Here is a 16,498-nt window from a genome sequence, read left to right as displayed (position 1 = left end):
TTTCAACCGGACGTCACCACTGGGTGCCATGGATTGTTCCACTACTCTGGAATGAGAAGAGATAGGAAGGTGAAACAAGTGACATTCTATAGCTTAAACATCAGTGTATAAATGATATAAACAGTTCAGAATGTCTGAAGTACTATTAGCCAAGTAGTGGGCTTGGAGGCATTACTTTCTGAATCATCCACGTATGTACTATAATTTCATATTGCTTTAAAAAAAAAAAAAAGAAAGAAAGAAAGAAAGAAAGAAAAAGCTTGGTAACTGTGTTTTTTAAGGTTCGCTATATCAGTTATATTGTTTAGAAGACTGTACTTGGTGAAGATACTTCATATATTTCTACTGAACCCTAGGACACAATTCATCCCCCCCTCCCCCTGTGAATCCGAGACGAATGGCGACTCAAAAAAAAAAAAAAAAGGCTTGACCCATGCATTGCTGGCCATAGTATACGATAAATTGATAATTTCATGAAATTTCTTCTTTTTTTTCAACATTATTATCCATTTAGAGAAGGAACAGTTAAAAAGAAAACTTCATTACAATATGATTCATAAAACGTGTTGTTTTTATTATTATATTCCCTTATTTGAGATTCCAGATATATGTATTTTTACACGATTACATGATATATTCACATACACTTGCTTCTCTGACACACTTTTTTTTTTTACAATATTGTACAAATAAATGATTTTACGAATAATATATCTTCAATATACATAGTTTATCTACTCTTAAGAACCCTCGAGCTTACCTTATTCACTCTGAGTTTGAATTTTTCTTTTTTTAAAAAAATAATAATAGTACAAGGCTAATTATCTGTACACTGTCAGTTATACTAAACCCTGCAATGTAAAACGACAAAGTCCTTTGTACTACTATTTTTTTTTCAACTTATACAAAGTATGAATGAGGTGTAGTTAAGAGTCCTTGCATTTTGTACATTTATATAACCTGTTTCGTAAAGTTAAGGTACACTATTGTCTCTCTACAAGTTAATATAAGATCATTTTTTTCCTTTTTTTCATTATTATTGTTGAGTAAATGTTTTATCCATAAATTGGAACTTCTTTTTAGGAGGAAATATACACAATAGTTTTGCCATTACAAAAACAGAAAAGTAGTATTTACTCGGATATTATGCTGCTTAGCAAAATATTTCAACTTCTAGTATGCCTTTTTGTGTTTACGCTGTTTTCAGTTGCTTTATTTGTTAAGAGAAATCTATTGAGTTGTATTGCCTATACGAAATATTAAGTTTTATTGCTCTATTTTCTGTATCGAACAATGCGTATGATATAATCTTCTGATTTGTCCAAGGTCATGTTCTTGTAATCCAGTGGTTCTCAACCTAATTCCTATCACGACCCCCATTTTATCACATCCTCTTGCCAGCGACCCCTTTATAATTTCTGGTTTGTAATAAGCTTATGTGGGAGTTTTAATATACCTATTGCTGAGATCTCACGATATCCATCTATTTCTATAATAGTAAAATCCATTTCTTGTACATATTAAATACAGTAACTGCCTAAAAGCGAATGGATTAAAACCAAGTTTGGTCAGTTCATTCGTATTACAAATATTCTGATAAGCAGCATAAACCGGTATTAACCTTATGACATACATACTCGGTCTGGTTTGTTTACATGACTGGATACAAAACATAGGCTACGCACTACTTTGAGATTTCTCACTACTTTTTTTTTCGGGGGGTGGGGGATATATATATACAAATAGCAGTAGCAGAAGTACAAAAAAAAAAAAAAAATCATATTAACATTTCTTACAAACCATCATCATATATCAGAATGCGTATGGCACTCAACACACTATCAGGAGAAAATGGCGCAAATTTTCTTTTGTATTTAAACGCGTTGAATATTGCACGCCAACTTGGTTTTGTTCAGCATTGATTTATATGGGGAATTATTTACTACTTGAAAATTAAATTTTGTGATATATATACAGTATACTGTGAGAAACTCAGTCAAATTAAAACATGAAAATTCAGTTCACTTCAAGGAACACAGAAAATTAGTTCCTCGTGTAAATTAATGTTAAAAAAAAAAAAAAAAAAAAAGGTATTCAGCACTATTCAATCTACTTGAAATCCTCGAACAAATACAGATCAACATAAATATAAGGCAAAGGACAGAATTGGCTTTCGATAGTGTACAATATTTTCTATCTTCAGAGTTGCATTACGAAAACAAAAATGTATGTGTATATGTAACTTGCTTGAATTCTTAAACTGGACTTTATTTAAGTTATGAGCTAAACATTTTGATCTAATATATGAAAAATCATTACTTGGTACTTGATTAAAAGAGTTTTTCCCCCGCAATTTGTAATATTAACATAGTGTTTTCCTCAAAGAATCAATACATGCGGATATTATTCTAATTCACTTTTTACTAAGTTATACAAAACACTTTCAGAAGTATTTTATTCATACAAATTTTATCGTTATTATTTTCTTCTTATGAGTAAAATTTATTGTGGCCCTAATTAAGCATAGTTCTACTGACTTAATAAGCATTAAAATATTAAAGAAAAGCATTGTCCATTCCATTTTAGCACAATTTACATATTTCACAATTTTCGATATTGCTAATTCTGGTCTTGGAACAATGGAAAAAAATAAAAACTAAGCAAACCAAATGATGTGTGTTACCGTTTCGGTAATATATCATTGCTTTCATCAGACACATTGTCGACTCGTCTTAGTTAATAATATGTTTGATCAAGGCAATTATATATTTCCGAAACTGTTAAACATATTTATATACCGGGTGTTCTAAAAATGACACCCACGGACCACAGAGCACTATTGTACCGGGTCCTTATCTGGAAACACGAATTGCGCTATGTGGCAACGTCGCAAATAAAGAATCATAGATTAGATCTACCAATCTATCAAATAATTGCATCGATTCTTTCCAGATGGAAGCTAAAGTCGATATTGATTGGCACTAGCATCGCTTATTAGTGCAGCAATCGATTTAACTGCTTGATGTATTTGTAGAGTGGTGCTAATGGTTCCAAGTTAATCTGCGTCATTTCCATATTGTGAAATTTTGATTCTCTATAACGGCTGAAGGAAGTCCCGGAGGGCAAACCATCATATAACAATCTCGCTTTATTTTGGTCTGTAGAGTAAAATATGGTCCGTGGGCGTCATTTTTAGAACACCCGATATATACATATATATACGCGAAATATGTTTGCGCTGTTTCTTGTACAATCATCTTACTGTGATGGCGTATTTTTACTTCTTAGGATAAGTATGTTGTCTGATCTTGCTCACGACTGAACTCCAATGTCGTCATAATGATTCAAACCATGTATTGAGTGTTACCTGCATTAACTTTTTTTTTTCATTCATTTTAAAGAAAACACGTAAACATAAAATCACATAATGTGTGCAAATAGGAACATTACATACATTAACAATATGTGAGTATTACACAGTTTCAGGAAGCGACCATAATTAAAAAAATAAAACATCTCCAGCAACATATCATGTATGATATTTACATACATATATATATGTATATATTACATATTCGTACTGTGAATGCACCACGATGACTGAAAAACATTGCAATATACATAAACATAATTCTTATAGTGGCCCACGCACAATATATTAGGAGTCACTTTATTTCTGTACAACAGAGTATTTACTGTAAATTATATTTTACTGAAGCATAAGTGATCTGGGCTAGTAAATCAGAAACGTACCACTACATACATATATATCTATTTTAATATATATTTATATATATGTACATTATATAAGATACTGACTATATATATTGTATGTAGGTCACACAAAATATTTTTTTGCAGTTTTACAATACGCCGTCAAATTAAAAAAGATATTTTTTCACCTTTCTGGCTTTAAATGATTGTCTAAGACATTCTGAACTGTTATTTCTTTGGGTGCCATGAAAACTTATTTAAAAAAAAGAAAAAAGCGCATCAATGTGTGATAAGCTAGAGTAGAATAGATTAGGTTAGGTTAAGGTCGGTTTAAAGAGACAAGTTTTGCCGATAGATGTCACTACACTCTTCGTATCTCTCTCACGTATTTTTTACCTTTCACGATTTCTCTTACAAATTTAACCTAGAGACTTCAAATTTTTGGAGAAAGAACTTGATAACCTATCGAAGGTAACAATCCGTGCCGATTTTTTATTTGAAATTTTCTTAATTGTTTAAATGGCTTGATTGTTGAAATGGATATCCAAATCTTTAACAATATAACTGTTTCAACAATGAAGAAAATTTAAATAAAAAATCGGCACGGATTGTTGTCTTCGATATGTTATGGAGTTTCTTGTCTAAAAATTTGAAGTCTCTAGGTTGAAATTTGTAAAGAGAAATCGTGAATTCTCGTGAAAGGTAAAAAATACATGAGAGAAATACGAAGACTGTAGTGACATCTACCGTCACAGTTTGTCCCTTTACACCAACCTTAAGTTAGTGTTTGTATGCTGTATTTACCTTTAATGTGGTTCGGGTAGTGATACGAACTCCTACAGCACTTGTAGTAGTTTCACACTAGTAACACTACATTTGTAAACATAAAATACAAATTCCGTACACCATAGAGAAATTCTCCTCCAACAGAAATTAATCTTAGACAGTCCTTTTTCGTGCACACACTTATTTTAACCGTAAAAGTACCATTTTTTATGACGGCCCATTGTAAAGCTGTACCAATGAATTATGCACAGCGTCTGGTAAATATGTTGTTTATGTATATGGTACATGCAAGTGTAAATCCATACATTGTAGTAGCTTTTAGAATACAAAACACTAGTACTGTTCTGCTAAATATATATATATTAATGTATCAAAGGAGGACTTGTACAAGTTGGCTATGGAGTCTGGAGCCGGCAGAATTGGTAAACAAAATGTTTCTAATACAGAGACTGCTCCACATGTACGTTACTATTCTTTAAACAGTTCGAACACACGTAACCCAGATATACAACAATAATTTAGACAGTGATAAGTAGACTTCGAATATTTGATAGAATTGCCGAACAGACGGCGCTAGTGTAGAAATAAGTGGAGTAAATGTCAGCCATTTTGAAGATCATCTTGAAAAACACCTTAGTTCTCTTCTTTTCGATCGATCCTGTTAAATAACTCGTTATAGTGATTTATTTCACGTTGTAAGCAAGATTTTTGTGTGCAGGAAGTTACGTTGTAACAAATTGGGCTTAAGTCTCTCCATCCCAGCGAAATTAAAATACCGCTAATTTTACAGTAATTATGTGATATCTTCAAATAGATAAAAGATAATCAAAATAAAAATAGAAATATGGAACAAGAGCGCCCTAGACAATATTATTTTACATAAGAAACCTTTATCACGACTTACTTATCTGCTTTCGATTTCGAGCCATTTTGAAAATTGGCATTTATTTTCGCGTTTCTAAACAGCGAAAACGGAAAGCCTAGGAGACTTGTAATAACGGTACCTCACGCAAATTAATATTGTCTAAGGCACTCTTGTTCCATATTTCAATTATCTTTTATCTATTTGAAGATATCACATAATTACTGTAAAATTAGCGGTATTTTAATTTCGCCAGGTTGAAGACTCTTAAGGAATGAAAATATGTCAACCAATATGTTACCTATATTCCTTTCGTTGTTTCATTCGTAACCTCAATTGAATCTTCAGGTGCAGACTAGGTCCCAGACACTTTTATCGCTGAATTTAGTTATAAGTGACTGTTTTGTAATATAGTAATTTAATGGAAAAATTAATTAAAAATGGCGGATGAATCCTCGCTTTTGCGTGTTTGTTTTCTTACTTGAAACTTCTTTCCTCATTTTCTTTGCGCCTACCTTGAATTCTTTCGTGAATGATTTATTCCTAAAAATCGCGTAATAAATATCTTTACACCGGATATTCCTACACCAAACTTTGATCAATATTTTCCAGAAAGAAAAACGAAATATTTTTGTGTATTTCTCCAAGACCGTAACAATTTCAAAGTTTATAACTACTCTTAAAACAAATTTTCACCCGATCAATTAAGATTATTAAAGTCTCTTCCATCTCTAAAATGGCTCACTATTATATAGCTATTATATGCAGTTATTTTTTTTTTAATCCTGGCGCCATTTGTGACCCAGTTCTATATTAAAAAAAAAAAAAAAAAAAAAAAAAACGCCTGTGCACCTCTGTTCATATTTAGTCGTGTGGTGTCAGTGCCGTGCCGTGGGGGGCGCCGAAGTAAGGGGGAGCAAAATTCGCGAACAAAAAAGAAAAAGTATACATAAAATGCAAGGAAAAAGTAATTAGAAAATGCTCAAAATCAAGAAAAAGTGGTGTTTATTTTTGTAAATTTTCTTACGCTTCGCGCCAACCATGGTGGCGTTTCGCGGTTGGTCTGTCGATCTCATTCATATGTACGGGGGCACCGTCGTCTGATTTTCCACAGCACAGCACTGTGTGGTATCTCATTTATATCTGGGTTAATTACGTTTCATTGATGAGCTGTTCTCAATATGTAAGGATGGACAATACCCATTGCAATGGATTTTTCTCAGCACAGATTCAAAACCTCGTATGGTGAAGTGCAGAGGTTGAGGTTAGATGGTTGTATCCTCGTAAGTTTCCTCTGAATCTCGCATTAAGAAACATGTAATCGGGAACCAAAGATGCCATTGGCTCGCCACACAGACTCATAACCATTCTTTAAGTAGTGGAAGTTTGGTTTACTTGTAACAAAACATCTCATTAATTCAATATTATGCAATATAGATATATCTTAATCTACTTTATATATATATCATTTATACAGAAACAATCTTTGGCCTTTATCATCATTATATTTTAATAGTAGAAAATAACTAGATTGTATTTCTAACACGTCAGTCACCATTTTTTAATGCTAGTAACCATCTGAAAAAAAGCATACATTCCTCTTTTTTTCTGTCTCTTTTTTGTTTTATTTGTAGTTTTTGGCATTACATCACCTCCAGCGATTCAGGTATCCAACAAAGACATGACGGCTGGAAATTAGGTCAATGCAAGACCTAACCTTGCAAGGACCATCTCTTTCCGAAGACGAATTATCTCCCAATATACATCGTGAACTGCAAAGGAAACAAGATTAATGTTAAAAACTATATCTGGATTATTTGTAAAAAAATAATTGCGTTCAAGTGTACTTTAATTATATTAAACCATTTCGACAATTTGTGTCGCCTTCGTCAGTAGTTCTGGGAAACTTTAAATAAAGTTCGAATTTAGTAAGAAAGTGCTTTAACCATTACTCTACAGTCTTTACGTCTAATGTCAGGAGTACGGTGGCTCAGTTGGTAGAGCTTTCACCTTTAGTGCCTAAGGGCGCCGATCCTAGGGGGCCCAGGCCCTCCCAAAGCTCATGTGGGCCCCCCAATTGCATTTATGAATATACAATATTTGGCATAATTTGAGTGCAATTTGTCTTAAAATCTTCATATATATATCTTCTGCATCTGAATGCCCACCCCCCAAATTTACAGAGAAATCGGCGCCCTTGCTAGTGCCAGGAATCCTTAGCTCAATCCCAGGCCTGGGGGCAGGGTGGCTCAGTGGTAGAACGCTTACCTCTGATGTGTGGGGTCTCTGGCTTGATCCCTAGCCAAGTAAGTTTGCGATGGACAACGTGTCCGTTTGTTTTCTCGGTGTACTCCCGTTTCCTCCCACTTTTTCATTCTACCAAATTCCTCCATCATCATTCACTTGCTTTAATCATCGTCTCCCTTAGCCTCAGAAGCATAATCGTGGGACGTTAAACTCAAAGATTTCATTTTTTGAAGGGGCCGCGGTGGCTCAGTGGTAAAGCGTTCACCTCTGGTGCTTGGGGTCCCGGGTTCGATCCCAGCCCCCGCCAAGTGAACTTTGTGGTGGTCAAACACCGTGTGCGTGGGTTTTCTCGGGGTTCTCCCGTTTCCTCCCACTTTCTACATTCCACCATTTTCATTCATTTCTCATAATCACCGTCTCCTTTAGCCTAACCGGCATAACCGTGGGACGTAAAACTCAATGATTTCATTTCATTTCATTTTTCATTTTTTGAACCCCAGGCCACATGACTTTGTGGTGAACAACATCGTGTCCATGAGTTTTCTCGAGGTTCTCCCACATTATCATTCCACCAACCATTTCAAACTAAATAGCATAATCGTGGGACGTAGGAATTGAAAACTAGAAATTTAATTTCACATATGTATGAAATGAAATATTCTAGCTACGAAATAAGTATCTGTACGTCCAACTATATTATGTTCTTCTCAGAATACTTAGGTATACAAATGTAATATGTATCCGTGAATACAGTATATAACTAAATTCAAACTACCGAGTGTTTCTAGTGTGACTTTTTTTTTTTTTTTTAACTTTTTGGGTAACTTATGATCTCAGAACCACAAAAATTTAAGATTTCACTGAAAATTAATGGACGATGATCGTCTGCGGCGTGTACAATATATTGCATATCCTGAATGGGAAGCAGTAGTAATATGCTAAACAATATTTGTGTTCAAGCGATAAAAACATGATTATTTTTAAAACATTTTACTGATTTCAGGTAACAGTTTAATAGTTACTATATTCAGTATACAGAGTGAATGTCGGCTTTGTGGTTATACATGCATAATGCTAGATGTATATTGACATTTACATTCTCCAATATTTTATATTTTAAAGCACACTTTTTATATTTGTGCAAGCCTACAGACTACGGTTTACTGGACCACTTTGCAAATTAAATGTTGCTGCAGGACGATGAAGATTTTCTGGATCGTGTCGTCTTCATTAATGAATGGACATTTCATCCAAGTGACGATATGAATACTCATAATGTTCTCATCTGGGGATCAGCAAATTCTCAGGAGATGGTACAGTTGCAACAATTGCCATATTCCGACATTAAGTTTATGGACCTTTCTCGCCTTTCGACTCGATATGCGCCGTGTGACGAATGACCTTCACTTTGAACACTTGTAGCAAAAACTGTTTAAATTGCTCTTTCATTTGATGTTCTACTTATAATTGTACGTTAAATGTAATAAAGTCTACCAACCCTTAAAACCCCGATACTCATTTTGAAACATCCTGTATAAAAGGTTCTTAAGTCTATTTAAAAACGAAGTTGGAAAGCTTATTCTAAACATTAAATAAGGACATATTATATGAGTCCTTTGCTATGAAGAGTCTTACCTGAACTTTTGACTAGACCGCGCTCAATATACCGCAGATAGTTCAAGAAATCACATACAGCAATTATCTGGAAAGAGAGAGGAAAGGAACGATTATTACTTCAAAACTAAGAACAGACAGTGATAGTAACAACTTCAGTCACAGAGTAATCAGCATGAGAATATCGGGTAGAGTCCTACTTTATAATATGGCAAATTTTGTACGGCAGGAAATTTTTATGGATGTGAGAGAATAACCCATTTCTTAATTAGAGGGAGAATTCAATTTGTCAAATGTATAGCCTTTACCCAACATTGAATTATAAAAGAGAAAGATGTCAGTCTGTGTGTGCCTCATAATTTTAAAGCTTTATAGTTTAATTTTATATACATTGTGTTCCACGAATAACACTAAGGCCCGTCTCCTGAAGAAACCAAGGCAGATAGAAGCATGAAACCATTTGTAACCTTGAAGAGACACAAAAGACAACATTATGGTGATAAGTAAAATCTCCCATCAGAGGGGCCAAACGGGGTTACGAAGGGTAACTACGGATACTTCGACCGTACTTACGGATGGCCGCCATGTTGGATAGGGACACGCTAGCGACATGTAGTTTCCAAAATTGGTCTCTACACGTCATTAGCTTTCAAACGAATCACTACACGATGGGGATTTCTATTTAAAATTTTATAGTTACCCCCCGTAACCCCCTTGAGCGCACCTCATGGGGGGGTTCTTCATACCAGCGAAGGATACGAAAGATTTCATGTTTCTATCTTCCTTGGTTTCTTCAGGCCTTAGTGTTACGCATGGAACGTACCTCGACCGTACTTTACGGATGCCCGCCATGTTGGATAGAGACACGATAGCGAGATGTAGTTTCCAAAATTGGTCTCTACACGTGATTACCTTTGAAACGAGATACGACAGGGTGGGGATTACTATTTAAAATTTTGTAGTTATCTCCCGTAACCCTTTGAGCGCACCTCATGGGGGGGGGTTCTTCATATCAGCATAATGTCTTTTATGTCCCTTGAAGGTTACAAAAGGTTTCATGTTTCTATCTGCCTTGGTTTCTTGAGTAGACGGGCCTTAATGTTATTCGTGGAACGCACTGTGTGTGTATTCATACTTATTTGCCTGTTCATAGCTTACAATATGAGGATATTCCCCAATTAAGCTTTAAATTTGTCATATATGGATACATTCTCTTTATGTTATCAGTAAGGTAATTTTCAACAGAATAATAACTTTTTTTTTTTAACAATAATTGTAAGAGTATTTTTGAATATCCGTTTCTCGTTAATGTCCTTATACTTTGTCGGTTTATACAATTCATATAAACAGTTTTGCTAAAATTTGCATGGTTCTGCTGGATGATATACATATTACAATTCTGCCTAGCACTGTATGAATGAATCGTATTTGCTAATGTAAACAGATCTTTGTGTTCGATTACATACATAATTGTGCGATATTATATAAGCTAGGTAATGTCAATAATTTATATTTTTTAAAAACATTTTTACATGAGAATCGTTTAGGCATATTAAACATTATTCTGATATTTTTTTTTCTGAATTCAGAAGGTACCAGCACTTATTCTTGAATTCTCCCAAAATAAAACACAATAGTTTATTTTAAAAAATACTATAGTATAAAATCTGGAGTATCACGATATATGTATATACAGGCTATTACAGAAATTTTGTAACAATATTTTGGGAACATTCCTCACATCAAAATTTAAAAAAAAAAAAAAAAAAAAAAAAAAAAAAAAAAAAAAAAACATAGACCAGAGCTCAAAAGTGGATAGTTTCGGAGCTATACAGGGTATGGTCAAAAGTATGGACCGGGCTAAATATTTGAGAACCTGGAAATGCAGTCGACCAATTGGGATCAATGTTGGTGAGAGGGGGAAATATCATGACGTGGTTAAGCTTGTCGTCTGCCATCTTCGTGGCCACCATATTGGATTAAACTTATTTGTCTTAAATGGTAACATGGTCGTGTAAAATATTAAACAACATCCTTGTTCGAAGAGAAATCCAATGGTAAAGTTATTTTTTTCAAAATCTGCAACGGTTTCAAAGTTGTGAACGGATTTAGGGTAGGTTATGATATATTTTAGACTTTTAATTTTGTTATATGTGGAGCATTGCATGGACGGAAACTGGCTGTCTCTTTTTATTTTTTATTTTCTTGCAGATAGGACTTAACTCGAGAGGAAAGAATCAAAATATCCTTTTGGCTGGAAGCAGAAACAGTTCAGCAATAATAGGAGCCAACTTAAATGAGCGATAGACAATAACCAAATCGCGAGCCGGTGACAGACAGTGCTGTACGAAAACTAATCCGCAACTTCAGGACAATAGGAAATGTTGATGATTTACCTCGATCAGGACGACCACGAAGTGCAAAGGATCCAGACAAAATTTTAGTCTAAAAGATAACACAACGTATCCTAAATCCATCCACAACTTCAAAACTGTTGCAGATTTTGGAAAAATAACTTTATCATTGGATCTCTCTTCGAATGAGGATGTTGTTTAATACGTCACACGACCATGCTGCCATTTAAAATAAACAAGTTGATTCCAATATGGCGGACGACAACCTTAACTATAATGTCAGGTTAATGATTAATAATGTTTCAACCTCCCAGGAATATTGATCCCAATTGACTTCGGATCGACTGCATTTACAGTTTCTCAAATATTTGGCCCAGTTCAGAGTTTCGGCCGCACTCTGTATAACTCCGAAACTATTCATTTTTAAGCACAGATCCATATGAATTGTTTTTTTCTTGAGGAATCTGTTACCAAAATATTCTGACTCATCTTTGTAACACCCTGTATATTTACATTTTAATCAATACTATAATAATACATTAATGAAAAACATGGCATTTACTTATATCGGAGAGTTATACCTTTCCCCTTTTCTCCCCACGAAAAACCTAAGATAACTCCACTGTTTACATTACCACGATTTATTGTTAAATCATAATTATAAATCTGTCAATGATGGCAAATGACAAAGTTAAAGCCTGTTTCCATTTATTAACCAGTTAGTAATGTTGCTTCCGTCTGTCTATATATTTTTTTATTAATGTTAAATGCATATTTACGTTACCGTTAAATTTAATTAAATTACTGTATATTGTGATGCGGAGGATGCAGACCACACAAATTGTTTCCAAAATTTTCCTTTTTACTGTGTAAAATGTGATTTTCATATACAGGATGTTTATTTGTTGTCCCAACAAAGTTGATACTAACCCTATTTCTGCAGATCTGTGAAATGCAATACCACTGTTCTTGATCGCCTAGCTTCATCCGATAATGGCACTGCCTTGGAACTTCGAGTAGGGCACATTTCCTGCAAAACAGAACAAAAAATTTTAAAAATCACTTTCAATACCTTTATTTAAGAATGTTATTTTGTGCAGGCAATGCTATGTAGCTATAAAACGTAACTTTTAATCAACAACATAGGCAAAAGAAAGTACACGGGTATATCCTTTATACTCTCAATACATAAAAAAACAAAGATAATTATTTCCTACAGATGATTTTCCTTCAATAGTGACATCAGATTTGCATTGAAAGAGGAAGCACCTGGACATGTCTCTCGGTTTAATTCAACATTATCCCTAACGAACGTGTCTAACTTGATTTGATTTGATTTTAGTTTAGCATCCCTTTCAACAGGGAAGCTATTATGAGATGCAGACCTACAGCTTAACGTGGAATCCGAAGCACATCACCTCTCGCCGCGAATCGAACCCGGGTTTCCCACACTAAAGGCGCGTACGCTAACCTGTTTCTAAGGATGTTAGTTCGTATTTCATTCTTTTCAGAATAAAGCAACCTTCCAATGGGAATTCGACGAATATGGGGATTTTTTCGTCTTTAAAAAAAAACAACAATTATTTGCATATAGACATTTGGACAGAAAAAGGGAAATTCTGATGTTCTGAAGGAATTTTATGCTTCTTCAGATTGGCAACACTGACCGGAGATCAAAGATAAAGTTTTTCGTTTTTTGATCTCGAAATAGATCTGAAGCTGCTAATTATTTATCGTCAAAACAAACACACATGCGTCGTAATTGAGTGCTCCCTTAGGCCTGCCTTTCACTATGACAACACTTTTTTAAAAAAAGAATTTCGGTTAGTAAGGTGCTGTCATCTACGGAGAAATATTAGAACTAAGTCTTGCCTTGTATCTACTAAAAAATTTCATGATCTCCAGTATTAATACGACCCTTAATAAGAGAGATGTTTTCATGACATCCATATAGATGTCACTAGTATACAATGGGTTAACAATATCGTAAATTAAATAGGAAATGAGTTAAGTCGGAGGACATGTTAGAACTTGAAAATTGATAACATATTCACAGTAAGAACACGCCGCCCCCCCAATAATAATAATAAGAATAATAATCAAATTGATTTATAACTTTCTCCTTAACAAAAATGAGGAAGTTTCAGATTTACAAATCTAAAATAACTTACAAATAGTTTGAAGTATTCCTTTTATGCAACAGATTTTTACATATATATTTAATGCATTGATATCAATTGTAAAATATTTCTATTTCATTTCCGTGAAGTTAACAAATACACATGATTGCTTTCACTATCACATGAGATGCATGCTGCACGTGCTTTATGGAAAGAACTGCATGAAAGAAAAGAAAAGAAAAGAAAAAGCTATCAGCTTGGAAACTAATATTTAGGTTGAATCGGTTACTTCATCTGCCTAGCTCATTTGGTAATTTAGCACACGAATACATTGTTTCAGTTAACTAAGAATTGCGTAAATTACTTAACCACTGAAAAGTATGAACTCAAGAAGTGTTGGTGTATGTGTGTGTGACGCTACAATGAGAATAAACTCTTTTTATGCTTCATAAGTTCTATTTATCGTTTAATTAACGCTCTGGTGATAACTTAGGCGTGACTTTAACGAGAACAAAATACAATTCTGCTAACAATGTTCAGTAGTAAATGAAGTGCCCTACATTTCTTTATGAATACTTTAAAAACACAAGTTTTTTTTTTTTATTATCTAAAGTTTAACGTCCTTTATTTTCAGCATCTATAGGAGGCCTAGATCACAGGAGTTTCCAGCGTGAATCGAACACAGGTCCTGCGAATGATAACCATTTTACCTCAAAGCTAAGGAAACCATCTGTCAGCTGTATACATACATACATAAATATATACAGGGTGTCCATAAAGCCCGTTGCCACTCCGCGTATCTTCCAATCGACTGCGAATATGTGAAAACGCAAAAAGACGAACCCACATAGCCCCATAAAATAATGATGGACGTGTTTTTGCGTTTTCTCATATTCGCACTCGTTTCGGCGATACACGGGGTGGCAACGGACTTTATATATAGGGTGTTACTATATATATAGGGTGTTACATAAGTGTGTCACAAAATATTGTGAACAGATTCCTCATATCCAAATAAGAAAAATAAAGTTCATATGGACCTGTGCTTTAAAATGGATAGTTTCGTAGTTACAAGGTGCCGAAAACGTGAAAAAATGAACTTTAAAGGTCCATAGTTCTACTACTATAGCACCGATCGTAAGTTGGGTCAAGACATCACTAAGCAACTAGTATGTGAACTATCCAAATGTCCATCTTTCAGAACCTCCGGTACTTGCACAATCATTTTTAGACAGGCTGTTTAGGAGTACTTGATCACTTTCCATCTGTCTCTCTAAAAATTGGTGTGCAAGTACTGGAGCATTCTTAAACATTAATACGATATTTGGGTAGTTCATATACCAGTTCCTCAGTGACGTCTTCACCCGACTACGATAGGTCCCATAATAGTGAAGCTTTGAACTTTTAAAGTTCATTTATTTCACGTTTTCGGCACCCCATAACTCCGAAACTACCTACTTTTGAGCACAGGTTCATTTGAACTTTTTTTTTCTTATTTGAGTATAAGGAATCTGTTCCCAAAATATAGTGATACATTCATATAACACCCTATATATATATATATATATATATATATATATATATATATATATATATATATATATATATATATATATATATATATATATGTGTGTGTGTGTGTGTGTGTGTGTGTGTGTGTGTGTGTGTGTGTGTGTGTGCCCGTGTAGTATATAATATTCAAGCGTGTATCCACAGATTTAAGCTCTCTCATCAAAAATAAATTGAAGAATTTATAGCTTACTAATTAAATATGCTAGTTTCCCTGTAAGCAGGAGAATCATACTATAAGTTTAATTAATAGAACTATGTACCACGTATTAATCTATCACGTACCACTGATCTATATATATTGCAACCTTCACTCTTCCATGTTAGATTTTAAAAAATCCTTCATTAGTGATACTTTGTGTCACAAATCCTCTGTACTCTCCAAATAATTTCTTGCTTTACCAGTTCAGCGAGGTGTTGATCAATCTGTCAATGAAGAGTTAGAGAATACCTGAAAATTTTAGATAACCTTGGATAAATCGGTCACTTGTCAATTGAAGGATTACGTTTCCTGTGAATATGGAAGGTTTCTTGTCTTTTGGGGGGGGGGGGGTCCATTAAAAGCTAGGAAGAAGCACGTTCTATGTTCTATGTATTAAGCACTTACTTTGGGAACAAGGTTTTGCTTTTATCGCTGACAGCCTCAATGAAAATATTTCCAGACTCCACGGCCTCTCGGACCTTATTGCTTAGATCTCGGTTCGTGAAGTCCAGACAAAGATTTATATCTTCAATGTAGACACGAGAAATGAATGGATCCGATTTCTCGATTTTCGGATTTTGCTTCCACGCCACAAACTCCCGATGAAGAACAGGGTCAACCTGAAAATAAAAATACAGTCATTTTAAAACGTAATACAGTGAAACATGTACACTCATGTCCAAAATTATTGTCGCATGTCTATAACTGTCTTCTTGTAAGAATATAATTTGATAATGATTTTGCAGGGTACTTTTAATACTGATACTGTGTGTATAATCGGGAAATGCATATTTGTGGTACATTTCATAGGAAAAGAATTATAAATACGAAAATTAGAATGACTAAAACAAAATCTTGCTAAATAGACAAGAAAGTTTTATTTTCATTTTATTGTTCTTATTTACTGCTCTTTTGACATGAAATTTGCCACGTACATGTCTTTGCCGATTATACACAAAATAACATTATAAGAAATACCGGGCGAATAAGTTATCAAATTATATTCCTACAACAACATATTTATAGACAT

General features: G+C 34.2%; 1 protein-coding gene across 4 annotated transcripts in view; it reads right to left on the bottom strand.

Moving 5' to 3' along the window:
* Positions 1-548: 548 nt before the first annotated feature.
* The window catches only part of LOC145669488 (guanine nucleotide exchange factor for Rab-3A-like), a 260,862-nt gene continuing 244,912 nt past the window's right edge, over positions 549-16,498 (bottom strand). For all 4 annotated transcript variants that reach the window (XM_081737662.1, XM_081737663.1, XM_081737665.1 and 1 more), the window contains 4 exons: positions 15,874-16,088; positions 12,508-12,607; positions 9,245-9,311; positions 549-7,134 (listed from right to left, as the gene is read on the bottom strand). In XM_081737662.1, the coding sequence (XP_081593788.1) occupies positions 7,058-7,134; positions 9,245-9,311; positions 12,508-12,607; positions 15,874-16,088 (459 nt within the window). In that variant the 3' untranslated portion in view covers positions 549-7,057. The remainder of the gene's footprint in view (positions 7,135-9,244; positions 9,312-12,507; positions 12,608-15,873; positions 16,089-16,498) is intronic.

This window comes from Thermobia domestica, chromosome 14, assembly GCF_964235325.1.
Source record: "Thermobia domestica chromosome 14, izTheDome1.hap1.1, whole genome shotgun sequence".
Taxonomy (NCBI): domain Eukaryota; kingdom Metazoa; phylum Arthropoda; class Insecta; order Zygentoma; family Lepismatidae; genus Thermobia; species Thermobia domestica.
The sequence above is the reverse complement of the archived record's forward strand: the minus strand, read 5'-3'. Positions and strand labels throughout refer to the sequence as shown.